At 42.0% G+C, this 27900-nt stretch overlaps 3 protein-coding genes across 3 annotated transcripts; 1 reads left to right on the forward strand and 2 right to left on the reverse strand.

Annotated features, from left to right (window-relative positions):
• Positions 1–1052: 1052 nt before the first annotated feature.
• mrpl22 (mitochondrial ribosomal protein L22) lies at positions 1053–4755 on the reverse strand. Its single transcript, XM_083564468.1, has 7 exons — positions 4620–4755; positions 4489–4531; positions 3333–3459; positions 3184–3249; positions 2035–2112; positions 1878–1947; positions 1053–1330 (listed from the first exon to the last, which is right to left on the reverse strand). Exons 1-7 carry the CDS (start codon positions 4645–4647, stop codon positions 1122–1124), a joined length of 621 nt encoding a protein of 206 aa, XP_083420594.1. The 5' UTR covers positions 4648–4755; the 3' UTR covers positions 1053–1121.
• A 240-nt stretch (positions 4756–4995) lies between these two features.
• Positions 4996–19640, forward strand: gemin5 (gem (nuclear organelle) associated protein 5). Its single transcript, XM_083564307.1, has 28 exons — positions 4996–5294; positions 5402–5556; positions 6239–6420; positions 6563–6714; positions 6998–7114; positions 7672–7804; positions 8464–8626; positions 8730–8942; positions 9634–9719; positions 9853–9935; positions 10528–10661; positions 10756–10829; positions 11154–11338; positions 11591–11730; positions 12510–12681; positions 12769–12966; positions 13047–13157; positions 14088–14210; positions 14660–14755; positions 15045–15182; positions 16261–16408; positions 16514–16633; positions 17324–17534; positions 17629–17883; positions 18009–18171; positions 18253–18655; positions 18827–18917; positions 19358–19640. The coding sequence occupies exons 1-28, from the start codon at positions 5153–5155 to the stop codon at positions 19538–19540; spliced, it is 4371 nt and encodes a 1456-aa protein (XP_083420433.1). The 5' UTR covers positions 4996–5152; the 3' UTR covers positions 19541–19640.
• Positions 19641–21021: 1381 nt separating this feature from the next.
• Positions 21022–25510, reverse strand: cnot8 (CCR4-NOT transcription complex, subunit 8). Its single transcript, XM_083564443.1, has 7 exons — positions 25410–25510; positions 24697–24908; positions 24212–24405; positions 23286–23447; positions 22310–22454; positions 22092–22202; positions 21022–21968 (listed from the first exon to the last, which is right to left on the reverse strand). Exons 2-7 carry the CDS (start codon positions 24811–24813, stop codon positions 21840–21842), a joined length of 858 nt encoding a protein of 285 aa, XP_083420569.1. The 5' UTR covers positions 24814–24908; positions 25410–25510; the 3' UTR covers positions 21022–21839.
• Positions 25511–27900: the final 2390 nt, after the last annotated feature.

Here is a 27900-nt window from a genome sequence, read left to right on the forward strand (position 1 = left end):
GATTGTGATTGGCTGGAAGTTCAGGTGTAAATAGTGGATTGTGATTTGTTGGAAGTTCAGGTGTAAATAGTGGATTGTGATTGGCTGGAAGTTCAGGTGTAAATAGTGGATTGTGATTGGCTGGAAGTTCAGATGTAAATAGTGGATTGTGATTGGCTGGAAGTTCAGATGTAAATAGTGGATTGTGATTGGCTGGAAGTTCATTTGTGAATTTGATAAACGGCTCGAGACACAAGATAAATTTGGAGACAAACCGGAGAAGAAAATGTTCGAATGAGAAACAGAACGAAAGACAGAACCAGGAATTCACATCAACAGCTTCATTATTAGTTGAGACGTGCAACATTATTAAAACTTATGTAAATAAATATAATCTTCGGACACTACTTTATCTGGGTGTGTGATACGAAGCATTAGAATTGTAGATGTAACCCATTCATCCAGTTTCGCTCTGCAAACATCGATAACAGTTTTAACTCCTCAATGCTGGGACGTGACCCTGGCATCAGGTGATCATTCATGGGCAGGTGTGAGACCTTACACCATTTTAATGTGACTACACGAGTAATTCTTGCTTATAAATAATTATAAACGGAGATGAAATCGTTCAAAATTGGCCATTATGTTCTGCTCACTGCAATTACGTCTGAAATCACAAGGTTGTTATCCCAATTAAATTCTCCCTTTTCAGAAAGTCAAGCTTTTTGTTGCGCCGTCAGATGCGTCCAAATCTTTTCTTTAATGGACAATTTAGTGAAAACAGGAGCCGGGTTTAGAACTCATCTGCTCCACGGGTGACGTTCCAGAGCGGAACAAGGCGAGACGAGTTCGAGCTAAAGGTCATGTCGCAGAAAAAAACGGTGTGTGTGTGTGTGTGTGTGTGTGTGTGTGTGTGTGTGTGTGTCACTGAATGTTGAAGGGGAAAAAGGCAGAGCGGTGCACCGATCATCCGGCTAATGAAAAACGTTATGGAGGGAAATGTCACGTGGAAAATGCCATGCTGAGTGGAGGAAGGTCACGCAGAAGATGCTTTACACTCACACACGCTCACGTATTTTCAAGCGTTTTATTGCGGTACTATTTACATAAATGGAACGAATCTGCTAGGATGATTGAATAACTCAGAGAGAGTAGATGATGGTCCGGTTCTTCAGCTCTTCTACGTACTCCTTGGCCTGGTCGAACGGCGTACTCTGCTCCAGCACGGGAGGCGGACCCTCCACCAGCTTCACGAAGTAATGGCAGTACACTTTGTCCATGATGCCGAACATGCCTCGACCGTGGTACCGGATGCGCTTCAGGTACTGGCCTTTACCTGTGAACGACTCGGCTGTTGAGGAGGAAAGAAAGTGCTGATATGATACTCTGGAAATAGGTTCGATCACAACTTTATTTAGAAGTGGAAAAGAAGACAGGAGAAGGTTTAATGTTATCGGCTATGATCTAGATCTTCTGATCTTCTTCTCCATAACCATCATTTATATCTTTCACTATGTATAGGACTTGGTGGCTCACAATATAGATCATCCCACGTCCCAGTATCTGGTGAATTTGATTTATAATCTTCTTCCTGACTTGATCTACATTTAAATCCAGTGCAGCAAAATCTGGACTAAATGTCCTTCAGTCTAGACCTCACAGGACGGCTGTGTAAGGGGACTAAATGGCTCCAAACAACCTGATGGTGAGAAGGAAATGTTAACAATAAACTTCCAAAATAAAGTTCAAGTGAAGGGAAAATTTCATGCTCCCGTCATTTGATTTTTTGGGGGTAACAGCTTGAGAAGGAACCATGTACGGCTGGAAATGTCAGGTGTCCCAATACTTTTGACCATATAATTGTATATCGTGTAAGAATTACGGTTCTATAAACTCACCCACATACAGGTTGGATTTATATTCAACGTTGTGGTTCTTCACTGCCATTTCCTGCGCTTCCAAAAGGACCTGTTGGGTAAAAGCAAAGAAAAAAATCCCACGTCAGACGCAGGGGGAGAGACGTGACAGCCGGGCAGCGATCAGGTATGAAGTTACCTCTTTCATAATCTTGGCTCCTTTCTTGTCATTAAACTCGAGCTGAGACAGGGCCTGGTCGATGCTCATGCCTCTGATCTGCCACAGGGACGGAAACTCGGCGTTAAATTCAGGAACAGCAAAAGTAAAACCACAATTTTTAAAAGATACCTTCCAAAAACTATGATTCCCAATATGGGATGTGGGAGTTTAGCTGTTGAGATATTCGACTTCCGATCTGAAGGTCATGAGTTCAAATCCCAGCTACACCAGTGGCCCCACCGCTCGTAATTTCTCAAATATCAGATCTCAATTATACAGCTGAGACGTTAAGGGGTTAAAAGCCTTGCTGAAGTGGCAGGGGTGTGGTGGTGGTGCTGGGATTTGAACTTATGACCTTCTGATCAGAAGTCCAACCTCTTCATTACTGAGTGCCCACTTATTGTTCTCGGAGAACCGCGATCACGTCCATACGATGATGTTTGAACCGCGATAATGTTTAGTAATCGCTGATAGTTTTCCAGTTTTCCGGCATTCGTAAAGTGGGAGACTGGGATTGGATACATTTTTTTTTTCCGGGGCCACCCAAGAGTAACTGCTGGCCCATGCCTGGCCACCCCTGTTTATAATAATAATAATAATAATAATAATAAATAAATAAATCACAGGCTCCACTACTGAGCCACACCAAGCTGCCACTCTTGGGCCCCTGAGCAAGGCCCTTAACCCCGTAGCTGCTCAGGTGTATGAATAAGATAAATGTAAGTCGCTATGAATATGGGCGTCTATTTATTTCTGGTTGCAGCTTTTCCAATTCCTCCTGAGCACGCTGGGCCGGGATCACGCCGCCCTCCAATCCTGTGGTAAACATCTCATTTACTCCACGAACGCACTCAAACACCACCACCATGATTAATCGTGGTTCTCAAGGAGACCGAGTTGGGCTGCAGACTAGACCTTCAGCGTGCGGAATCTCTTCAGATACGGATGGTCGCCGGATACGTTGGTGTTTTAAACGATGCGCAGCTGCTCAAGAACTCAAACACACACTCGAAAACTCAACTCAATTAATATACATCAGGTCTACAGCGCCACCCGTGTTAGAGGGATTGAGGAGTTAAATGCACGTCAGAAATATAAAAACATCCTGTGGTATCCAGCGTCTCTCACCAGCTTAGCCAGGTACCACATCTTGTCTTTGCTGTACTTAATTTGGCGTCTGCAATGATGGACCTCCTGAAAAAAAAAAAAAAAATCAATATTAATATATCAAATCTCTTGAAAGCCTCTGCTGAAAGGGTAATGAAGGGGTCACTGACCGCCGGTCTGCGTGGCTCATCCTGCTCCTGAGGCGGGTAAACGATGCGGTTCTTCCTCTCCCAGTTCTTGTTGTTGAACACTGCACTGGTGTGAAGACACGACGTCTGGGAGAAGAGCGTGGGAAACCTGGAGCACAAGATCAGACAAACATCATTACATTCATTTATTCATTTAAGACCTTTAGAGCTCCAAACCTATTGATCCTGAATGCTAATTGCACCCGAGACCTCGTCACTTTCTCACATTCATCAGTACCTGACTTTACTAAAACCCTTGTGGAACATCATCTCAGAAGAGTGGAGGATATTAGAACAGTAAATGGGGAATGGGATGTTCAAACAGCACATAATGTCGAGCTTCAGAATTTCTCTTAAAAGGAGAATTTTGCATATCGAGGGACGATTTTGCATATCGAGGGAGTGAATGAATGAAAAAATATCTTCAGAAAAATATAAATATAAAACAAACACACACACACACACACTGTTATATACACATCTGTATTACAAATATATCTAACAAATGTAAACTATTTAATTCACATTTTTCCCTGTATTTAATTTTATTTGATCAATTTGTGGCCATTTAATTCGATGACTCAATTCAATCAATATAATAAAAACGTGTATTGCATTAATTTGATTAAATCAATTTTATTTTTTATATAATTTATTTGTTAAACTGATGTCCACAAATGTTAATAATAATAATAAACTGCATTAATAACAAACGACAAGCAATTTTGTGTCTTGCATTTCTTCCTCACTGCTGTACCGAGATACGTATCGAACCGTGAAATTTGTGTACCGTTACACCCTTTTATATATATATATATACACATAAACACATACATATATATATATAATTATATTGCAACTTTTCAGTGTACAGAATATACAATATACAGAAGTACAATATTATTTAATTTGAACAATTTTATATATATATATATATATATATATATATATATATATATATATATATATATATATATATATATATATATACACACACATGAGAGAGATAGATATATAAATTTACTTTAATAGAAAAAAATTCAAGAACATTATACAAACTATAAATGATCTAAACATTTATATCTTTTGTCCTTGATTCCTGAACATCTCCAGTATCTGAATAATCTGAATTACACACCTTGAAGAAATTTGTCCTAATAAACGATTGAGTAATGTCACACCTGCGAAAAGAAAAAAAAAATAACACCTTAAAACCAAAATACTCAGATTTTAATAACAATTTATAATAAATATAGATAGTCAGTTTACCACTCGCTGTCATGGTGGAGGGCGCCATGTTGGAACGAAACACAACCTTTTCCAGCACTGTCGTAAAGTAACTCGAGTTTGCATGTTGTATAAAAGCTAAACAACAAAAGTATACATTGTAACGTTTCGATTTATTTATAAGTTTGGCATTTGTTTTGTTTGTTTCTATACTAACGATATGTTGATTATATTTGAATATATTTTTAAACACACAAAAAAAGTTTGCGACATCTAATATCGATAGACGGCATTCTTGGAGACGCAAAGCGTTTTGTTCCCACCCGCATTCTTGTGCTCCATCCTGATTGGTCAGTTATGCCTTCTGGGAATATGATTGGATAATGGATGCGGAACTATTACAAGTTTAGCCAATATTGAGTTAGGAGGCGGGATTAACTGAAGGCCGGTGGGCAAACGAGGAAGCAGCATGGGTGAATGGAAGGTGTAGAAGCTTGTCTGGTGTGAGGGGCGTCTGAGCTTCTGAACTTCGAACTTGAACTTTCCAAGATCGGTTTGTCTTCCAGACAGTCGGGATGCACGAGCGGCTTGTTCCTGCGTCGCCGAACTGGTACTGCTCACGCTGCAGCGACCTGAGCGTCCACGGCGTGCTGGGCTTTGGAGCTAAGAACACGATCTACCTTCTGAAAGTCAGCGCTTCATCAGCAACAGTGCTCGGTATGAAGCTCGCATCATCTCACAGTGTCCACCCCTGGTCCACCTCTGTTCTAAAGTCCATGCTCTCCTCTTATTATCATTACTGTTCTCATGTTCTTCATCCCCAGGTGAACTCAGGGGCCACAGCGAAAGAGTTTCTGGCTTCTCATTCTGCAGGCATGAGGCTCAAGAACATGTTTGTGCAAGCAGCTCAGATGATAAGACCATCAAAATCTGGGATGCTGACCAGAAGGTGCTGTTAGAGGAACATCAAGTCCATCAGGTAGGATTCATCCAGAGCATCTTCTCCTCTTACCAGATCACAAGGAATGCGGTTACAATTTATTCTTTATTCGTCTACTTGATTTTGATCAAAAATGCTCTGAAGAACGTGTTCGCACTCACTGATGCTCTTCTCTCCGACAAGTTCTTCTCGTTTTTTCCTTTTTTCAGTACAAATCGCCGACATTTCTTCTCGAACAGACAGTTTGTTTGTTGACTGAGCAGGATTTGAGGATGAGGAGGTGATCAGGGATCTGTCCTGCCTGAACTGAATCCCATCATTACGTCGCCACATCTGTAGAAACATCAGTATTATAGAGAAGTGCAGTAGAACAGAGCAGAGCGCTGCATCACACACAGGAATCTCATACAGGGAGACGAACTCATAGCCAATGAACACGTTTCTACACGTCTCCTTTCACTGGAGCCACAGCTGCACCGCCCACATACATCATCTCCAGCAGAAGCGTCCACAGTCCCGTCATCACATCACCCCCGGGTTTTCCTGCGGTTTTTTTGCGTTACATTACGGTTTTCCTGGGAATTTAAAATGTGTGTTTTTATGCAAATTAGACAGGAAAGAAATGATGATAATTTAATACATATTCATGGAGAAAAAGATAAACGACTTGAGTAACTTCTCACCTCTAAATCACGTGGGTTCTGGAATTGTGTGGTTCTAGAACACCATCTCGGCCATTCACTGGTCTCCGAGGCAGAAAGCTTTACTGGTGTCAGGAGATGAGAAGGGAATCGTGGTGTGTCACTGGTTTGGCAGAGGAGACACTCGGAGCTTCTTCCCCGAACCCAGAACCATCTTCAGTCTGTCCTGCTCTCCACACAACGAGAACCACGTCGCCATCGGGTAAGACTTCTCCTCCAACCACCTCCAAATCCTTGTGACGGTTTCTAAAGAACTTTGATGCCACTTTTAGAACATTGCATTGTCCCACACCATATCTGTCCTTCTTTCCCCCTCTCTCTCTCTCTCTCTCTGTTCTCCAAAGGTACAAGGATGGAATGATCGTTCTGATAGACCTCAGTAAGAAAGGAGATGTGATCCACCGTCTGAGAGGTCATGAAGAGGAGATCCACGCTCTCGCCTGGTGTCCCGAACCCCAGGAGGACGCGCTGTACGGCCGGCCTGAGGACATCGCTGGTATCGTGTCTTCACCAAGATCTGAGAAATAGAATTAGACGATTTACACTGGAAAAAAAATAATAACCTTCTAAAATGGAGAAATAAATGCAAAATTTAAGACGACGAAACAAGTGAAATGATCTGGAAGTGCAGTAAAATAATGACTTTAGAGAGGAACAGAATGTCTTCAAATAAGCGTTAAAACATGTTTTAGTCGAATTCACTACTTTCTTTTTTGCTGTGTGAAGCTTTTGAAGTTCTTCTTGCACATTCCAGACGTATTCGTATTCCTTCTCTGCAGACGCGTCCAGCGGGCCGGTGGAGGTCGAGCGTGGAGGTGCTGGAGGTGGTGGTGGTTACCTGGCGTCAGGTAGCCGAGATCAGACCGTTCGGATTTGGAGCACGGCAAGAGGCAAAGGTGTGTGTGTGTGTGTGTTAATTAATTAAAGATGCAATATATATTCTTTAGCACTGTGAACAATTAATGATATTAATATAATTATGCGTTATTAAATGAATATTAATAATGTCATAAATAATGATTTTTTCATTTAAAAAAAAATTATTTTTTAGTTTTTTATATATAATATATACTTACATAATAAATGTAATAAATATATCTATTTTTTTACTTACATATAAATATAATATAAAGTGAACGAATTTATTACTTACGCATTCAGAATTTATTCAGATTTTCTCTCTTGCGCTTTTTAATCCTAAATAAATGATTTATTTATTTATTAGTATTTTATTTATTTATTCTTACTGTTTTTAATAAATGCAGTTAAAATGTTTTTTTTCTCTTTTTTGTTATTTTATTGATTATTTATTTATTTTTTTTTTTAAACTTTCATTCATTTATTTATTTACATATTTGATTTGTTGATTTATTTATTTGTGTGTGTGTGTGTGTGTGTGTGTGTGTGTGTTCGTATTTCGGGGTTTTTTTATGACGTGCACGTCGTGTTGCAGGTGTTATGACCCTGAAGCTGCCGTTTCTGAAGAGGCGAGGCACGGGCGTGGACCCCGGGGTGAAGGAGAGACTCTGGCTCACGGTGCACTGGCCGAAAGGAAGACCTTCACAAGTCGTCTCCAGCTGCTTCGGGTCTGGATCTTCTGCTCTTTACGTGTTTACTGGGGAACTGGAGGCTCAGTGGTTAAGGTTCTGTGTTACTGCTCTGAAGGTCGGGGGTTCAAGCCACGGTATCACTAATTGCCACTCTTGGGGCCCCTGAGCAAGGCCCTTAACCCTCTGGCTGACCCTGTGTTTAGACCCCAGCTTCTGTAACGTACACGTGAGAAGTTTAAAGCCTCTTTAAACAGTATATACAGTCTATAACCCTTATTCCTTTCTTTTTTTTTACTTTTTTTTTCTTTCTTACTTTCTATTTTGATTTGTCGTCGCTTGCTGAAGCGTGTGAAACGATCCTCAGCTCTCGAGTCTGAGCTCTGGTGTGATGTGGGATGTTTTCTGCTTTTACCCTTTTAAAAGGGTTATTAATTAAGTAATTATTTTACCAATTAAAACTGAAAAAAAAAAAAATAAAAAAAAATTGTTTGTGTAGATTTTTTGTTTAGTGTCAACTTTGTAAATGTACATAATGTAATTAAGGCTTTGGAATCGGAAGGTCGTGAGGTCAAATCCTAAACTCCTACTGATGGGCCCTTGAGCAAGGCCCCTGACCTTCAGCTGCTTAGTTATAAGTTACTCTGGATATGGTGTTTATTTGTTTTTGTTTTTTGTGTGTGTGTGTGTGTCTTCAGTGGAGAACTGGTGCTCTGGGATCTCACGAAATCCGGTAAACAGAAATGGATTCTGCTGGGCAGCTCATCAGATGGTCAGAACCACAACCGCATCGTCTTCAACCTGAGCTCAGCGCGTGTGGGGGAGCGAGATCTTCTCATCAGCACCTCCATGGACAGAGACGTGAGACTCGTTCTTCTCTCTCCGTGACGCTGAAGAACCGGATTTATAATGAGTGTTGTGTGTGTGTGGGGTTTTCATCTGTCGTGTTGTATCTCCTCCTCAGGTGAAGTGTTGGGATGTGGAGACGTTGGAGTGCTGCTGGACTTTACCCACCATGGGAGGCTTCGTTTACTCTCTGAGCTTCTCCCCAGTGGCCTCAGGCGTCCTGGCGCTGGGCGTCGGAGACAACATGATCCGCGTGTGGAACACGATGTCCATCCACAACCCCTACCACACCAGGACCTTCTGGCAGGGGATCAAGTCCAAAGTCACCGCTGTACATCATCGTTCTAACACCTCGACGTGTCCTCACTTTCTTTAATAATCACAGCTCCTTCTTTCCTTCTTCCTTTCTGCTCATTCTGTCCTTCCTCAGTTTGAATTCTCTCTTTCTTTCTTACTTCTTTGGCTTTTTCCCATCATTTACTTTCGCACTCGTTTTCTTTCTTTTCTGTTCTTCCTTTCTCTCGTCATTTATTTCCTTCTTTTTTTTATTTTTTTTTTTGTCTTTCTTTCTTTCTTTTTTTTTTTGTTCTTGTCATTTCTTTTGTTCTTTCTTTTGTCATTCTGTGTGATTTTTCTTTCTGTCTCTCTTTCTTTAATTCTTTCTTTTATTTCTCTCTTACTTTTACTTTTTTTGTCTTTTTTTCCCCCCCATCATTTTCTTTCTTACTTTCTCACTTGCACTCGCTTTCTTTGTCTTTTTTTGTTTTAATAATTTTTTTTGTTTCGTTCTTTCTCTTGTCATTTATTTCCTTCTTTCTTGTCATGTTCTTTTTTTCCTCATCATGTCTTTCATTTTCATTTCCTTTGTCTTACTTTTATTTTATTTTTTTATTGTTCGCGTCATTTTTTTTTCTTATTTTCTTGCACACCCAACATTTTTGTCTTTTTTATTTCCTTCTTGTTGTTTTTTTGTGTCATTTCTTTCTTTCCTTGTTGATCTGGTGTTTTTCTGGGTTTTATAGTTGGCGTGGCATCCAGTAAAGGAGGGATCATTAGCTTTCGGAACGGACGACGGAAAAGTGGGAATCTATGAAGTTTTTTCCAACAAGTACTAACACACACACACACACACACACACACACACACACACACACCACATACACCACACACACCTGTTGCTATATCAATACACATTTAGTGTTCTGTGTTAAAGATGTGTGTGTGTGTGTGTCTGTGTTTAGGCCTCCACAGATCTCCAGCACGTACCACCGTAGAACAGTTTACTCTCTGGACTGGGGTCCTCCAGTTCCACCTCTGTCATTTGGTGAGTATCTCTCTCTCTCTCTCTCTCTCTCTCTCTCTCTCTCTCTCTCTCTCACTCTAATGGAGGGAGATGGTGTACGACTTCATTCCTTCACGGCCATTTTACTGCTAAATCACTGAAGGCGGTTTCTCACTTTGTCTTTCATCAGGATGGAGGAGATCATTGCTTTTGTTTTAGAGAAAAAGAGAAAAAGAGGGAGGGAGGAGGTGTGCGAGAGAGAGTGAGAGGGAGGGAGGGAGTGTGAGAGAGAGAGTGAGTGAGAAAGATGGCACATTTGTTGTTATAATAACCTCCACTTTTCTGGGAAGATGTTCCACTAGATTTTGTGGAGATTTGTTCAGCTACAAGGAAGTGTGGTATTAAAGTCAGGTACTGATGGAGGTGAGGAGGTGAGAAGGTGAGAAGGCTCCTGGGAGTTCAGTCAGCGTTCATTCATTCATGTTTTGATTGTGTTGAAGCTCTATAGCAGGAGATCTTCCACTCCATCCCATGTAAAGCAGATCTTCATGGAGCTGGCTTTGTTTGCACTGTGATGTTGGAGCAGGTTTGGGTCTCCTACTTTACCTGATTATTATTCTTTTTTGGTTTGCAGGTGCAGGAGATAAACCCGAGTACACGCTGTACAGCTGTGCAGGAGAAGGAGTTATCTTCCAGCACGACCCGTGGAAGCTCTCAGACGAAGCCAGCAACATCGACAAACTCATCCGCGACTCGAACAACATCAGAGTAAGTGGTTTCTGGAGAACTCTGTACACGTGAGCGTCGCTACAGTGGTGCACGTGATCCAGCGATGTTCTAATAAACCTACTTTTTTCTGCAGCACAAAATCTCTCCTCACACGGACCTCAGCTGGAAGCCGGACGGGAAAATCTTGGCGATCGGAAATGAAGACGGGTGAGTGGATTCCTCAATCAGCAGCTACACACGGGTTACATGAAGCACGATGTGGAGCTGAAGAACAGCCCGAGGTGAACGTAATAATGGTGTAAGGCCTTACACCTGGCCGTGGATCACCTGACCTTCACTTCCCAGAATGGAGGAGTTGATGTTTGCAGAGCAAAACTGACCGAATGGATCTGCTGCTCAGGAATCAGCATCTGGAATCAGCATCTGTCACGTCTTTTTATATTTAATAATGAAGCTGTTGGAGTTTCCTCCTGGCCCCTTTTTTTCATTCGAATATTTTTTCAGTTCATCAGTTGATAATTTCTCTTGCAGTTCTGTAGAAGTGTTCGAGGCTCCAAGTCTGAAGCTCCTGTGCACCGTGCAGCAGCACCATAAAATCATCAACGCACTACGCTGGCACCATCAGCACTCCAGCACCAGGCCTGAGCTGCACTGCCTGCTCGCCTCGGGCTCCAGCAACGCTCTCGTCTACGTCCACGACCTGCGCAGCGCCATCGGTCTGCATCGCATGGACACGCCCCGAAACACGACAATAAAATACCAGCAGTGATTAAAAGACACAATTATAACAAAAAAATATTTATATATTATATTTAAAAAAAAAAAGTATTAAATAATTAAAATAATTGTATACTGTAAATGTTTTTTATATAATATTTTTATATATTAAAAATTTTATTTTTTTTTTTACAAATTTTATACAATTGTGCTCATTTTTATATATTTAAATAATTTTTTTTTAAATAAAGAGAACCCATCTGAGAACCCGGTTTTGGTGACCGAAGCCTTCCGCACGTTGTCTGGTCACACCAACAAAATCACGGGTCTGGAGTGGAGTCCTCACCATGACGCTCAGCTGGTCACGTCCTGCTACGACGGCACGGCTCAGGCGAGTCCTTCTACTACCTTCTTCAAATACCTTAAATACAGCGTCTGCCTCATTCTTTCAACCTCCACCCTTCTGGTGAGATGTTCCTTTAGATCTTGTGGAGAGTCGTTCAGGGTTAAGGATGTGTGTTAGAGTGATGAAGGTGATGAACGTGCGGAGGCCTGGGGTGCAGTCAGTTCACATTTGATCGTTCAAAGCGGTTTGGAGCTCTATAGCTGGAGATCTTCCACTTGAAAGCAGATCTTCATGAAGCTGGATTTGTGCACAGGGACATTGTCAGGGAGGAACAGGTTCGGGTCTCGTCGTTCAAGTGAAGAAGATCGCATGGTAGCGCATCCAAAGGCGTCCTATAGAAGGTTGCGAAGGGGTGGAAGCTTTTTTGGAAACTTTCCATGGGAACTGTGGGTATTTTGGAAACATTCCAATTTGGAAACTTACCAGGAATTGATTTAAACTGAATCATCTGCAAATATAAACATGATGACATGCAGCATTGATGAATGTTCAGGTAGAAGTTCTACTGAAATCACATTAAATCTGGGTGTTTTAACCGAAATCCTCCTAAAAGATTAAATTTTTCCAACTACACCAATTTAGTAAATTCCCAGTTTGTTCCTGTTATTCCCATGGAAAGTTTCCTGTCATGAAAATTCCTGGAATTTTGCAACCCTAGTCAGTTGTGTGCCTCCAGGTTTGTGGGAACTTGTGGTTGGAAACGACGGGTGTCCCAATAAAGTTCTCGTGTGTGTGTGTGTGTGTGTGTGCTCTTTCTGCTGCAGGTATGGGATGTGCTGAAGCAGGAGCCGGTGTGTAACTACAGAGCTCATAACGGACGTGTGCTGTGTGTCCAGTGGTCACCTGTTCATCCTGACCTGATCTGGACCGGTGCCGATGACTTCACTGTGCACGAGTGGGCCGTGTCCAAGCAGGAGAACGTCAGACCTCCGAAGAGTGTGTACAAACCCTTTTAACCTTCTGTGTGACAGACCAGTTTTCAGACTGCGATGTGAGGAACGTCGGAACTCTGCTTCTCCTCAGGTAGGAGACGTGCGGAGATGGAGAAGAAGAAAGCCCCCCCGAAGAAACCCAAGAAGAAGAAGAAGGCAGCTGAGAAGAAGACGGACGAAAACGAAGCGCCAATGGGAGACGAAGCCGGAGGAGGAACCAACAGCGGAATGGACGAAGGTCCGACGGAAGACGAAGCGGAAGACGATCACGTCGTCTCCGCTGTCGCCGGTAACGTTGCGCTCGTCTCATCATCGCTCTTTCTGTCTCGAACGTATCAGAATGTGAAGATCTTCTCGTTTTGTGTGCAGGCCCGTCTCAGGAAGCCGCTTCCGTCACGGAGAAAGTGCGTGTAAACGGAGAGAAAACTTTTCCAACCGTGAAGAAAGAAGAGAAGGAGGAGAAGAAGAAAGAAAAGCCAGGTATATAAATATATACGAGAAAACGCTCAGGACGAGAATGAACCATGTGTAGATGAAGGTTCATGTCTTGGAGTAAAAGATCTAATCCTCCTCCAGTAACAGTAGATCTTCTCTTTTTACATTTCTGCTGGAGAAAAAGTCCTGTAAGTTCTCGCTTGTGAGCAGATTTCAGTATGAAAATGTAGGAGAACTTGATGTGTATAATGGATGCAGTTTAGAGTTCCAGTCTCCTGAACATCAGAGAGAGAAGGAGAGCGTTTTCTATAGTTACACATACACATTCTCAGTACCATAAAGTTATGTCGTGAAGATCATCATATCAGCGTAGAGTATTCTGTTCCATGAGGTGCCGTGAGGTAGAAGGTTGGTGGTCCTATTTTGGATTTGTAGACAAGCTCCAGAGAAGGGAGCCTTTTAAGTCTGGTTCCTCTCAAGGTTCCTTCCTTATACAGCTTTTCATAAATTATAATTTTTTCCTCAACACCTGGGTGAACCTAAAGACCCAAACCTGTTCCATCACGACAATGTTCCTGTGCACAGCATAGCTTCAAAAAGGTTGACAGATTCTTCGATTTTGCTGATAATTGATCACTGGATCTATCGGCTATCTGCAAAAATCCACACAGATAGTTTTTCCGGCTTCCGGTCCACTGTCATTACGAGAGCGGCCTCTATAGGCGAATAACTGACACTACGTGCTGTTTGTTTTTACACGTGAGGTGCAAAGATCGCGCTATATTATATGTATTATTTATACGAGGTGGTATCAGTTATTCACATACTTTTTTTTTTTTTTTTTGCTAATTCAGTTCAGTACTATTTTACATGGAGTGTTTTGTCGATTGTTTTTTTTATTTTTTTTATCCAGTATGCTTTTCAAAAGCTCGAACGAGGAACGATGACTAAAATCGGTCCGTCTTGTGTTTCTAGATCTGTCCGTGAAGAAGAGGAAGCCGCGCTCCATCCTGCCTCTGAGCGCTTCCATGGACCACCGAGCTAAAGAGGAGCTTCAGCAGGACTGCCTCACACTCGCCAAGATCACACACACACAGGGTCAGAAACCAAATCTCACAATTCTTTCTATCATGCAGTACCGATCCATTCCACATGATGAGTTTAATCCCCAAACATTTTCACACCACACAAGATACACTGTGCGGCCAAATGTATTGGGACACCTGACCTTACCAGCCACATGGGGTTCTTCTGCAAACTGTTACCACCAAACCAGTTCCAGCATGACAGTATCCAGCTCCGTTAAGATCTGCTTTCCATGAGTTGGAAGTGTGTAGATCTCTAGCTATCGAGCTCCATCCCTATTGATCACCTTTGGGATGAATGTGAACGCAGCCCAGGCCTCCTCACCTTCTAAACGTGGTATGGGATGTTTAGAAAGTACCAAGCTTAATGGTCAGGTGTCCACAAACTTTTGTCCATACAGTGTATCATACGTTCCACTCCAGATGAAGCTTTTCATGAAAAACGTTTTCTTCTTTTTCCAGGCGAGACGCAGAACTGTGTAGCAGGAACCGGAGAACTCATCCAGCTGGGCTTATTCGCAGATCGGTGCGCCCTCTACAGGATGTTCCAGGAGGAAGGTAATTAAAAAATAATAATAATAATAATAATAAGAGCATCATTTACAGCTTGTTCCTTCTCATGCAAACTTACTGAAAAGCTCTGAGACTCCTTCCATAAGCGTTTACACACCCATCGGAATTTCCTGAACGATTTTACATCTCGGATTTTTCCATAGCATCTGTTGTACATGAGCTGTGGGTTCACAAATAATCGCTCGTCCTCTACCCGATAACCCCGTACCAATCAGTCTTGAGAATTCGCCAGCTCCGCGGTGTTTAACGATCTAGCTTTCTGGTGTTGGTGCAGAGGACGGTCACCTGGAAGCAGGACATTACGAGTCAATGATGTATCTGAGGCTGTGGAAAGGAGATCTGATTGGAGCTCTGCAATTGGCTACAGAGAAAGGACAGCTCACGGACCACTTACTGAGCTTAGCACCGATGGGTAAGGCTTTCTTCTTTCCCTCCAGCACAGGCCGTCTCCATAGTAACGGTTTTACTACCTTATGTACATATTAAGTTTCGGACCTTAAGTTTGTTTAGTCTCCGCCTCTCACTTTTAGCGCAGTGTCACTGTTTTTCTTTTTCTGGGTTTTTATTTTTTTATAAATCGATTCAAATATTTTAACAACTTCATCGCACATTTGCATCTGTTTAAATGTGCCTTAAATTAATATTTTTCAAGTGTTTAATACTCTAATCAACATGGAGAAATATGGATGCTTTATGCACATGTATGTTTATGATCAGTGAAACCGAACTCAACACAGAGCATGAAGATGAAATATTCTTCTCGATGTTTTAATGACGGTGTTTTGAAATTCTGTAAATCAAGAACTTTCGCAATGTTTCCACACGGACGGTTTTAATTGCCGGACGGATTCATGCATCGTGGCGGATTTAAGACTCGACGAGTAAAGCGAAAGATTAGCGATTATAAATAATCTTTCGGTGGAGTTTTTTTTTATTGTTCAATATCTAAGTGAAGAAAGGACGTTGTGAATAAACGTGTGTTGCACGTATCGAGGGAGTAAATGAATGAAGGATGGAGGGAATGAAGACGTGTGTTAAAGTCTGCTGAAGTAAGTAGTTTTTATTTTTACATTTTTAAATTTTTAGAAAGTTTAATATTAAATGTAAAAAAAACGCACGTATTTACACGTCTGTAATTATCCAAATGGGGTCTAAAAAATGTAAGCAAATAAAATTTTATTTATTCGATTTAATTTGTGCCAATTTAATTTGTCGCTCGATTTAATCAATATAATAAGTCTATTGCGTGCATTTGATTTATTCTATTTTACTTTAATATTTTATTTTTTATAAAATATAATAAAAATAGTATTTTGTTATTTAACCAAGCAGGCATTTTATTTTTTTAAATCGTTTTAAAATTGTAACCGGTTGATGTTCACTTATAAACTGCATTAATAAAAAGAACAAAAATTGACAATTTTGTTTTGAACCGTGACTTGAAACCCAAATAAATATATAATAAATAAGTCTACTGTGTCCATTTCCAGCCGGGTATCAGGTGTGGGTGAGGACAGTCGAGGCGTACGTGAAGCAGCTGTGCATGCAGGAGCAGTTCCTCAAAGCCGCCTCGCACCTCGTGTCCATTCACAAACTCTACGAAGCCATCAGCCTCCTCAAATCTCACCAGTTCTACAGGTCGAGTCAAATAAAAAAAAAATTAACACATTTTTAAAAAGTCCTGCCGTCTGAGGCGTGTTTTAATAAGACGTGAGGTTAAATTGGCGGGTTTTTTCCCCACAGGGAAGCGATCGCCTTGGCCAAAGCCAGACTGCAGCCTGAGGACGCCGTGCTGAAGGACCTCTACATGAGCTGGAGTGCTGTACTGGAGAAGGACGGACATTACACCAGCGCCGCTAAATGGTGAGCTAAAATCCACAGGATTCAGAAGGAGGAGCGTGATTTTTATTTAACGATCACTGATTGGACATGGCCGTGCTCATTTGAATAAAGAAACGCATTCGGATTGCCATATATGGTAAACGATTTCGTATTGTTCCCTGTAAAAGGAGCATGCTCTTTTCATAGTGTCATGTGACTCACTTGACTGATGATTGTCTAGAAATTCAATCCAAAATAATATCATTATCCTGCGATGTTGTTGAAATCCTTCATCATTTGTAATGTTTATCAGTGAGTGATTTATTAACGCATATCACAGCTGGTTGGGGAAAAAAAATGTCTGTCCAAAGTGTCCTTTTGATTCGTGTGTAAGAATTAAAAAATAAATCAGATGTGGACATTAATGAAGTGAAAATATTTCCTGAATGAACACAAGTACATTTTTCACAGAAGTTTCTTGTAATTTGACGTTTCTACCACTAGGGGGCTTCCCGCATATAACGATCAAGCACAAGAATAAAAATAAATCGCATGGTAACAGTAGAAACGTGTTTGTGCAGTAACGTGATCGTACAGAAAGTAAACGATTGGAACACAATTCATAACTTCTCGTACGTACATCATCTCGCGCAGAAGTATCGATATTTACCTCATAAAATTACCCAATTGTTGTGCTTTTTTTTTTTTTTAATGTGCTTGCGTTTCCTGCAGCTGTCTCGCCGTGGACGCCGGTTTCGACGCGGCCAAAGTCATCGCTAAGAAAGGGGACTCGTTGTCGCTGAAGACGGCCTCCGGCGTGGCGAAGCTGTCGGGCGAGAAAGACCTGAGCCACACGCTCGCTCTGAGATGTGCCAAAGACCTGGTGCACTCGCAGGACTGGCTGGAGGTGCAGGAGATCCTCAGCACCCAGGACACCTTGCTGGTCAGTTTGTTAGACGGCCATGATGTTGTAATTGTGGGTGTGTTTTTTGCGAGAAAAGTTCCTCATGTTCCTCTGATGGTTTTCCCCCGTGTAGGGTCACAGGCTCGTGTTCGGTGTGTGCGAGCTCCTCACTCAGAGACTCTCCAGCGCCGGCTTGGTGACGTGGACGTTGCAGTCGTGTAACGCCTGGTCCAAGCCGAGCGACGGGCGTTTCCTCGATGCCGTACTGTGCGTGTGGAGGAGCGAGTTCGGGATCGACTTTGAAGATCTTGACCACCTCAGATCGCTCCATCAGCAGCTGGGAGCCGTGGAGAACCCGCCTCCATCTGCTGGAACAACTCTCAAACAGGTAAAGCTTCCGAGAAGAAAAAAAGATCTCCAACACTGAAGAGTCTTTCCACAATCTTTATTTAAAACATTGACATCTCCATGCTTCTTTTTGTCATTGCGTGATCGATGTGTGATGTTCTGCAGATGTTGCCTCACGTGGCTTTGGACGTCACTCTTTTTGCACTCAGCGAGCTGCTGGTAGACTGGAGCTCACATCTAGAGGGGCTTCTTAGAGCTTTGACTCGCGTCTTCAAGGCTAACAGTTTCTCTCTGATGGACGAGATGTGCCAGCTTCTCCTTCCAGAAGGTACGAGACTCGCAGCTCGCTTTGAGGATCCTTTTTTTATTAATTTTTTTAAGGTTTTAACATTTTTTTTTCTCTCTGCAGGTTTGGATTCTGTGACGGCCTACAAACAGAAGGTGCAGGGTAACGAACAAAGCTTGGCTGCTTCTCGAAGTCTGGACGCTCTCATCTCCTACCAGCTCATGTATAAATATTGGTGGAGTTGCAGAAGCTTCAAACAGTTGAACGGACACCGGGCGGCGGTGGAGAACGGAGATGCCGCTCCCGGAGAACCTGAAGGTGTTTTGAGCATCGAGGAACCTCAGGACTTCTGGAATGTCCTTCTGTCGGAGCCTCACGCTGCTCTTCAGGCCACACAGAGAGCTTTAGAAGCCATCCAGAGCAAAGTGACCATGATGGTCCAACAACACACCCACCTTCAGGTGGGATCTGGAGATCCAACAGATGAGAAAATGAGCTCTGAAGGACCAGGAGATGCTGAGAACAGGTACAGGGGGTATGGGGTGTACAGCGAACATCTGTATCTTCAAGATTGTGGCTCATCAGAACTTTTGATTGTATTGATGGAGCGATTTGGCCGAAATATCATATCGCGATATTTTCTACAAATTAACAAAATTATTGCTGACGTATCGCTCGATGTTTCTGTTTCTCTCAGACCTTCTGCAGACTCTGAAACGTTTCCTGCTCTGGTCGCTCAGATCGCTGAGCTACAGAAGACACTCGCTGCTTTTCCCGATCATGTGAAGGTCAGTGATTTGAGGAGTTCCATAATCTGTTCATTCATGTTCTGTTGAGTTTGTGGACCCCTGAGCAGAAGATCGCCGTGTGCTTCTTTTTTTGGAAAATCCCATTCTTCGTTTCCTGGTATAAGAACCTCCACTCTTCTGGGGAGATGTTCCACTAGATTTTGTGGAGATTCATTCAGCTACAAGGATGTTCGTTTTTATTTATTTATATTTTTGCATTTTGATGTAATACTTCAATTTAAATGCACTAAATGAGTAGCCGTAGTTGCTATGGAAACAGTAGCGTAGGAGTCGTTTAGCACTGGATCAAACGGTTCCGTTTGTATCGGTAACAGGAACGGTTACCACGGCAACGCTCGGCCCGGGACGAGTCTGTAGCTTTTTCTCGTAATGAATAGATTTTCCGTTTTGACGTTCTTTTTCCCCTCCTTTTCTTCCAGACCTGCGTCTTCCCCGACGTCCTCGAGTGCTGTCTCGTCCTCTCGTACGTGGACGAACACGTGGGCGGGATTCCACGTGGTCTCCGTGAGACCGCTTCGTCTCTGCTGATGGCGCACGCGTCCTCAGGCTCGCTGTACAAAGCACGTCAGAGATTCACGTCACGAATCCACAACAGCACTTAGTTTTTTTTTTTCTTTAAGAAATCTGCGTTTTTGTGTAACGATAAGATCCACGATATTCATTCATTTTCCCGGAACTTCAATAAACTGTTTTTCACACAAACTGTTTCATTCGTCTGCGTTTCCAGACCCCGAGCTGTGTTTTACGTGTAGGTTTGTTAAAGACAAACGTTTGTGGACACCCGACCATATGATTTGCTTTCTGAACCTTCCGTCCCACATTAACTCTCCACGTGCTGTTCATTTCCTCCACTCTTCTGAGATGTTCCACTAGATTTTGTGTTAAAGTCCGGTACTGATGTAGGTGAGAAGGTGAGAAGGTTCCTGGGGGGTGCAGTCAGCGTTCCAGTTCATCCCAAACGTGTGCAATAGGGTTGAAGCTCTACAGCAGGAGATCTTCCATACACTTCCAACCCATGGAAAGCAGATCTTCATGGAGCGGGCTTTGTGCGCAGAGGCACCATCATGCAACAGGAAAGATTTCATGTATCTAAAGATGTTCTTTACACTCGTGTGCCTCCAACTTTGAGTGCATAAACCGATAAAAGTTCTCAGATGCCTTCACTTCTATCAGAGTTCAGTGGGTTTCTACAGTGTGACTCAGAATGAACTCAAACCCCAGAGGAGGTTCTCTCAATCTCTCTCTCTCTCCACATAGTTGCCAGTTCTTGCTAAATAAAGTAAAGACAATATTATTTGCTGATTTTAAGGTCAGATTCATTTCTGGGGGTGAACCGACACTCGAGACTCCTTCCATAATCATTTAATAAACATCTAACGGTAAACTTCACTAAATAAAACACTCTTTGAAAACAGAGTGAAGGATTTGTTGCTATAGCAACGACAACATACAAGAGCGTGAATAGATTCTCAATATAAACATTTTTAAAGACTTCTGTGCCTTTAAAAAAAATAAATAAAAAAGTCTTGCTTTTGAGGGTTTTTTTAAATTGTTATTGCTTAGGTTTAGCATTAAATCTAAAAAAAAATTATTTACTTTTTTAGGTTAAACATTAAGACAAATTTTTTTTTTCCTTTTATGTTTTTTTTTTTAGTTTAGGTCTTTTATTTATGTTAAGTTTGGATCATCAGTTTAGATTTTCAGACTTAATTTGAAATGTGATTTTAATAAATTTTTTATCTTTTAAAAAATATTTACCAAATTTTTTTTTTCATTACATATTAAGACGGTTTTTTATTTATAGAAATTTCATTGTCTTTTTTTTAGGTCGAGATCAGATTTTACTTTTTTTTTTTTTTTTACTTTTTTCTAATCAATTCATCCTATAAATTGCTGATTTATGTAAAAATTAAGGCTCATACTTTAATATGAAGAGAATTTTTTTTTATATATAAAAACCATTCACCAGGTTTTATAGTTTCAATAAATATTTATCAAAACCTTTAGCGTGAGAATCTCAAACATCAGCTTTGGATTTATGCAAAAAATAATTAAAGGAGAAAAAAAAAAAAAAAGCGCATAGTTGATAGAAAACATTTTAATATACAAGTGTTTCAAACATCGGATGGAATAAAAACAACAAAGTACCACAAACGATCTGTTTCATGGCGGACAAATTAAAAGGAAAAACGTTCTGCACAGAACCAGTGGATTCCTGCTGCACCGTGATCCTGAACACAGATTTAAAACACTGAGGGATTTTTTTTTTTTTCCGTAGGAAAAAAGCGCTAAAATATCGGCTGCTTTGAAAATTTTTTACATTTTAATACACGACACGGACTGAGCGGATGTTTCTCACGGGACCTGGACGATGTTCGGATCTCGTCACACCTCGGGGTTATTTATTTATTTATATCTGTATATCTTTTTTTTTTTTAGAAAAAGAAATCGTACACAAGTTTGTGCCGAGCTGCTGGTGGAGCAGATTAAAAACGCTGTGAATCCTGTTAGCTGAGAGACCAGGTGCTCGAGTCCTGTGCTTAAAAAAAACTTTTTTTCCCCCTTCAGTTGGTTAATGCTGTAAAACAAACGAATAAAACGTCCAGGAGGAACGATGCGCTCGGAAATCTCGATTTTTTCTTTTTTTGCCGAAAGGACTGGGCGTAAGAGCAGAACCCGTGTCGAAAGAGTGAAAGAAAAAGAGAAAGAGAGCGAGAGAGGATTAGTCGTTTTTACCCCCCCCCCCCCCCCTCCACCATTCCAATGTGGATGTAGCAGACTGATGGAGGGAGGAAAGAAAACCAAAACAAAAAAAACAAAAAAATTTAAAAAAATAAATCCAGGATCTGCTCTTTTCTCTGAGGGGTTAAAAACAAGTGCGTGGCGGCGTCACAGTGGAGGTCAGTGCTTGTTGTTGGCTTCATCTTGCGACGAGCTGGAGATGCCGTTCTGCGTCTGTGAGGAACCCGAGCCCAGGCCGTAGAGACGACCGCAGTACTTTGCGTCGTCGATGTTGTCTTCGAAGAATAACTGCCAACAAGACAGAAATGTTTTTTTGTGCACGTATGAAATCGCTGCTACTACGGATTCTATGTTCTGCGTATCTACGTGACGTTTGTGAAAGTTTGATCTTCTGGAGAGAACGTGAGTCACCTCTTTCATTCTGAAGAAAGCCATTCCAGTCAGCAGAGAGTCCGAGCCGGCCTGGTGCTGTCTCCCGATCCGTTTCAGCTCCAGCTGGTCTGCTACTTCCTGAAGTCCACCCTAACACACACACACACACACACACACACACACACACAGTGTGCAATTATTGCTACTGAGACTCGAATAGCTTCTCATCAACAACAGGAAAAAAATGAATATCTTACCTTTAGGTTCTTGCAGCTCTTCATGAGATACTTCACGTCGTAGATGGCGGGAAAGAAGAGGTTCAGGATTTGAAAGAATTCATGCTCCTCCTCCGGGAGCCGAGCGTCCGTGAGGAGCTTCACCAGGTAGCCGAAGTCGTATCCGCTGTCGGGGGACGTGTAGGAACATATCGGTGAAACGTTCTCGAGCATTGAATATCAAATTTATTTATTTTTTTTTTTTAAAAAGGGGGTGGATTCTTATTTGATCCAGCTCCTCCTACCTGGGTGGGGTTTGAAGTTCCAGGGCGTATTATGGGATAGATTTCAGGGTTAAACTTACAGTGGGGGAAATAAATCAGCTGGGGATTAAATAATAATTTGAATAAATAATAACTGCCCCACTGTATATGAGGAGTTGGAAAAGTCAGAAATAGCGCCACCATCTGGACCTCAACATCTTAACGCTGGTTTTATTGTGCTCCGATTAACATAAAAGTTGGAAAAAAAATCATCATCATCAGTAGATGCGCTTTACTTTTATTTAGAAAGTGACCAATAATTTGTGAGCGATATTTAATATATAAATCGATTTCTCGTCTCTAAACCGTTTCTCGAGCGCGTTCTCTCAACACCGCTGCTGCTACGTGAATATGAGGCGCCGCAAAGCTACAGAGACCGAGGCGTGTCCTGAGAGTCACGTAGAATACGGATTAACACGGCAGAGGTAGAGCTGTAACTTCCTCCAGACACAACAAGAGAACGTCTGGGTTTATTTCATCTTTTATCTTTTGCGTGTTTGTGGAAAGGACCATGTAGAAGTCAGAAGTAAATTGATGATTTGTTGTCTGTCTGAACCAAAGAAATAAAAGTGAACTATTAATTGCAGAGCATCAGATTTTTTTCCCCATTGAATCGTATCGTGTTGAATCGGACTGAAATCGGATCGCAGTGGCGGTGAATCGGATCGCGTCGGGAGCTGCTTATTATCCGTTACCTGTGGAAGGAGAGCCATCGCACGTTTTCGCACAGCACCAGCCCCGAGGTCATGAGCAGCTCGGCGAAGTACAGCGTATCGATCCCTTCTTCTTCGTGCTTCTTAAACTGGAGGCCTGAGTTCTGCAGAAGGTCTATGGAGTCCTGAGAGTACATGTCCTCTCTGTAAAACAGGGGAAAGAATTAGGAATTTGAGCTTAACCCGATTTAACAAATAGAGGATTTTCCATGACAAGGTGTGTGTGTGTGTGTGTGTGTGTGTGTGTGTGTGTGTGTGTGTGTGTGTGTGCAAAAACCAGCACTACAAAGCCAAATGTTTATGGACACCCGACACCTGCTGTTATAAGAAGCTCCACTCTTCTGGGTAGATCTTCTCATTAGACATTCAGCTACAAGGGTATTAGAAAAGTCAGGTAGTGATGTTGGTGAGGAGGCCTGGAGTAAAGTCAGCTGGGTTGAAGCTTTATAGCGGGAGATCTTCCACTCCAAACCATGAAAAGCAGATCTTCATGGAGCTGGCTTTGTGCACAGCGGCATCGTCATGCTGGAACAGGTTTTGGGTCTCCGAGTTTAAGCAAAGGGACAATTTCATACTAAAAGACGTCCTGCACAATCGTGTACCTCCAACTATGTTTTGATGGAGAAGAAGCACAAAAGTAGGGTGTCCAAACACTATTGGCCGCACAGTGAATCAGTGACACACACACACACTCAAATCCTATTGGTCAAACACACAACACAGTACAGCAAGAGTGTGGCATAAAAACATAAAAAATAAGAATTGATGTTTTTTTATGTTAAAAAAATTTTTTTTAAATATCAATCAGCGAAGGTTCATTTACCCAGATGTGCCACATGACAAGATCTCTAACGTAAAAAATAATAATAATAATAAATAAATAAAAACAACAACAACAAAAATCCTACGTTAAATTGAATTTGAAGTTGAACTGCCAGGTGGTGGTCCCGGGTGGATAATCTCCTTCTTCGTTCATGAAGGTCAGCCCGAGCTGTATGATTTTCAGAAGGTCCACGTTGCAGCGTAAGAGCTGATACTGATAGTCCACAGTGCTGCGAAATTCTCCGATGGGTCGAACCACTACGCCGGGGAACTCCGTATCCTAACCAGGGGGAACATTTATTTTAAAAAAATAATTAATTTCCAACAGAATAATATTTTGTATAATATTTAGTGACTCTTCATTACAACATGAAGCATTTTGATACAGAAAAATAATTTGGCTTTACATTTTCGCTCATATTCTATTAGAATCTAAAATATAAATAGAGATTGTCCGTTTTTCACCATCATATCGTATTACCCGATATTTTATCCGAATCGATATTTTTATATCGAACGATACGATAAAGCAGACCGTATCGCCGCACCTCCGAGGATAAAAAATCGTTACCATGGCGATGTAGCTGTAATTCTGAATGATCTGCCGGATTCTCCTCATCTCCTCGTCCACGTTGCTGGCCCAGACCTCGCAGATGATCTGACTCGTATCTGCAAGTGCAGCTGGCATCTCGATTTAGGATGGAGACCAAAAAAAAAATAAAGCGCTCAGGAACTTCACACAGGGTTCGAAGCAAAGCAGCAGGTACAAAAAAAGAAAAAACTCTGGAATCAGGAAATGCATTTTGGATTAGACAAGATGAAGAAGCAGTCTAACGTGCTACCAAAAAGTCCTGGAGATGAAACAACGTGCTGAAGACCAAACCAAGCTCCTGGAGCTTCTGACCCTTAAAAACTAAGGCACCTGATGTAGATGAGTAGATAGACTTCTGGACTACCAATATATCGAATAAAAGTCGTTCAGGATCGAACATATGATCAAAAATAAACACACAATAAGATTACAAAGGGAAGGGGGAAGGGGGGGGGTTAATAGTGCCCCCTCGGTTCAATCCCAAACCACAAAACCCGCGCACTTAATAAAGGGGAACTAGAAAAAGACATTTGGAACACGGCGTCGCTCAAGAGCGGCTATGCTAACACTGAAACAAACCCGCTAACTCCACACGGCTAATCAGATAGCTAGCTAAACACTTCGACCCCGATTAGAACATACAATTCACGTCAACGAGTAAACGTGTCCCCGGTGTCCCTCGTGTCCCCTACCTGGCAGGAGTCCTGCTGCTGGAATGCTAATCAAAAGCTGTGCAGCGTCCGTCCGGGTCAATAAAAGCTCCGCGCTCACTTCCGGGAGTGAAGGATTGTGGGTATATTGAAAGAAAAAAAAAAACGCGCTAATGCAAATGACCAAAATAAAATTCATCTAATGTTTAAATAGAGTGAAACCGTTGTTAAGAAATGTTTTTAAAATAAAGAATATTATTTAATATACTATTTATAATTAATGTGCAGTGGATTCTTCAATATATCAATATATAGGGGTATTAAAGAACCTGTGTTCATTAATAATCCTCCGAAGAAAAATATAGTGATCCTTAATGACAAAAAAAAGATAAAACACTACAGCCAAAAGTATACGGACACACGACGTTTCCTTACATCCTTTACCTGTCTGTCTATCTGTGTGTCTGTCTGTGTGTCTATCTATCTATGATGATCACAAATTGTTCTGTATTGTTGAAAGATGTATGACCAAACTCTTGATGTCACCCATATGAGGATGGGTTCCCCTTTGAGTCTGGTTCCTCTCAAGGTTTCTTCCTTATATCATCTAAGGGAGTTTTTCCTTGCCACTGTCGCCACGGCTGCTCATCAGGGACAAACGCACACCTTCACCTTCACTGTTGTTTTCTGTAAAGCTGCTTTGAGACAATGTCTGTTGTGAAAAGCGCTATACAAATAAACTTGACTTGACTATCTGAGTATAAAGTGGTTCTCACACAAAATAGTGACACTTTGCACAGTTTTGACATGTTCACAATATTTTGAGCAGCTGATGAATGAGGAAAATGAGAGAGAGAGAGAGAGAGAGAGAGAGAGAGACAGAAGGTTGGGTGGTGTGGAGATGTGAAGCAGGAAGTGGATAGGATTAGTAAGGAGGAAGTAAAAGCAGCAATTAAGAGAATTAAAAGTAAAAAGTCGGTTGGACCAAATGTCATACCAGTAGAAGCATGGAGATGTTTAGGAGAGATGCAGTGGAGTTTTTAACCAGATTCTGGAATGTGAGAAGATGCCTGAGGAATGGAGAAGGAGTGTGCTGGTACCGATCTTTAAGAATAAGGGAGATGTGCAGACCTGCAGTAACTACAGGGGATTAAAGTTGATCAGTCACACCATGAAGTTATGGGAAAGAGTAGTGGAAGCCAGGCTGAGAGAAGAGGTGACCATCTGTGAGCAGCAGTACGGTTTTATGCCGAGGAAGAGCACCACAGACGCATTTTTTGCTTTGAAAATGTTGATGGAGAAGTATAGAGAAGGTCAGAAGGAGTTTCATTGTGTGTTTGTGGATTTAGAGAAAGTGTATGACAGGGTGGAGAGAGGAGTTGTGGTATTGTATGAAGAAGTCAGTGTGTGAGAGAAGTATGTGAGGGTGGTGCAGGACATGTATGAGGACAGTGTGACAGCAGTGAAGTGTGCAGTAGGAACGACAGACTGGTTCAGGGTGAAGGTTGGACTGCATTAAGGATCGGCTCTGAGCCCTTTCCTTTTTTGCAGTGGTGGACAGGTTGACATACGAGGTCAGACAGGAGTCTCCCTGGACTATGATGTTTGTGGATGATATTTTGATTTGTGGTGAGAGTAGAGAGCAGGTGAAGAAGATCCTGGAGAGGTGGAGGTATGCGCTGGAGAGAAGGGGAATGAAAGTCAGTAGGAGTAAGACAGAGTGCATGTGTGTGAATGAGAGGGAGGGCAGTGGAGGGGTGCGGTTGCAGGGAGAAGAGGTGGAGAAGGTGGAGAAGTTCAGGTACCTGGGGTCAACAGTGCAAAGTAATGGAGAGTGTGTTAGAGAAGTGAAGAAAAGAGTGCAGGCAGGGTGGTGTGGGTGGAGAAGAGTGATAGCAGGAGTGATTTGTGATAGAAGAGTATCTGTGAGAGTGAAAGTTTATAGGACTGTGGTGAGACCCGAGATGTTGTATGGATTAGAGACAGGGGCATTGAGTAAAAAACAGGAGGTGGAGCTGGAGGTAGCAGAGCTGAAGATGTTGAGATGTTCGTTGGGAGTGACGACGATGGACAGGATTAGAAATGAGTTTATTAGAGGGACAGTGCATGTAGGACGTTTTAGAGACAAGGTGAGGGAGGCGAGATTGAGATGGTTTGGACATGTGCAGAGAAGGGGCATGGGGTATATTAGTAGGAGAATTCTGAGGATGGAACCACCAGGAAGGAGGAAAAGAGGAAGACCAAGGAGGAGGTTTATGGATGTGGTGAGGGAAGACATGCAGGTAGTTGTGTTGTAAGAGGCAGATGTAGAGGACAGGGCGGTATGGAGACGAATGATCCGCTGTGGTGCCCCCTACTGGGAGCATCCGAAAGAAGACGATGACTTAGGGTGTACTCACTTTTGTGACACTGTACATATATATTTCCATAAACCATTTTTCAGCTCCACTCTTCTGAACAGGGCTTCCACCAGATTCTGGGGCGATTCTGAGACAGGTGTTGGACGAGGTAACTTGAGGGATGTCTCCAGTTC

Source organism: Silurus aristotelis (assembly GCF_946808225.1).
Source record: "Silurus aristotelis genome assembly, chromosome: 16".
NCBI classification, from domain to species: domain Eukaryota; kingdom Metazoa; phylum Chordata; class Actinopteri; order Siluriformes; family Siluridae; genus Silurus; species Silurus aristotelis.

Coding starts and splice junctions, on each gene's coding strand:
- mrpl22 (XM_083564468.1), bottom strand. CDS start 4,647: ATGGCGCCCTCCACCATGACAGCGAGTG. Junction 3,250..3,332: donor ATGAGCCACGCAGACCGGCG/GTCAGTGACCCC, acceptor TTTTTTTTTCAG/GAGGTCCATCATTGCAGACG. Junction 1,331..1,877: donor TAAATCCAACCTGTATGTGG/GTGAGTTTATAG, acceptor CCTCCTCAACAG/CCGAGTCGTTCACAGGTAAA.
- gemin5 (XM_083564307.1), top strand. CDS start 5,153: ATGCACGAGCGGCTTGTTCCTGCGTCGCCGAACTGGTACTGCTCACGC. Junction 8,627..8,729: donor GCACCTCCATGGACAGAGAC/GTGAGACTCGTT, acceptor TCTCCTCCTCAG/GTGAAGTGTTGGGATGTGGA. Junction 15,183..16,260: donor ACTGAGCTTAGCACCGATGG/GTAAGGCTTTCT, acceptor GTCCATTTCCAG/CCGGGTATCAGGTGTGGGTG.
- cnot8 (XM_083564443.1), bottom strand. CDS start 24,813: ATGCCAGCTGCACTTGCAGATACGAGTCAGATCATCTGCGAGGTCTGG. Junction 23,448..24,211: donor AACTTCAAATTCAATTTAAC/GTAGGATTTTTG, acceptor CCTGTTTTACAG/AGAGGACATGTACTCTCAGG. Junction 21,969..22,091: donor CTTTCTTCAGAATGAAAGAG/GTGACTCACGTT, acceptor TCTTGTTGGCAG/TTATTCTTCGAAGACAACAT.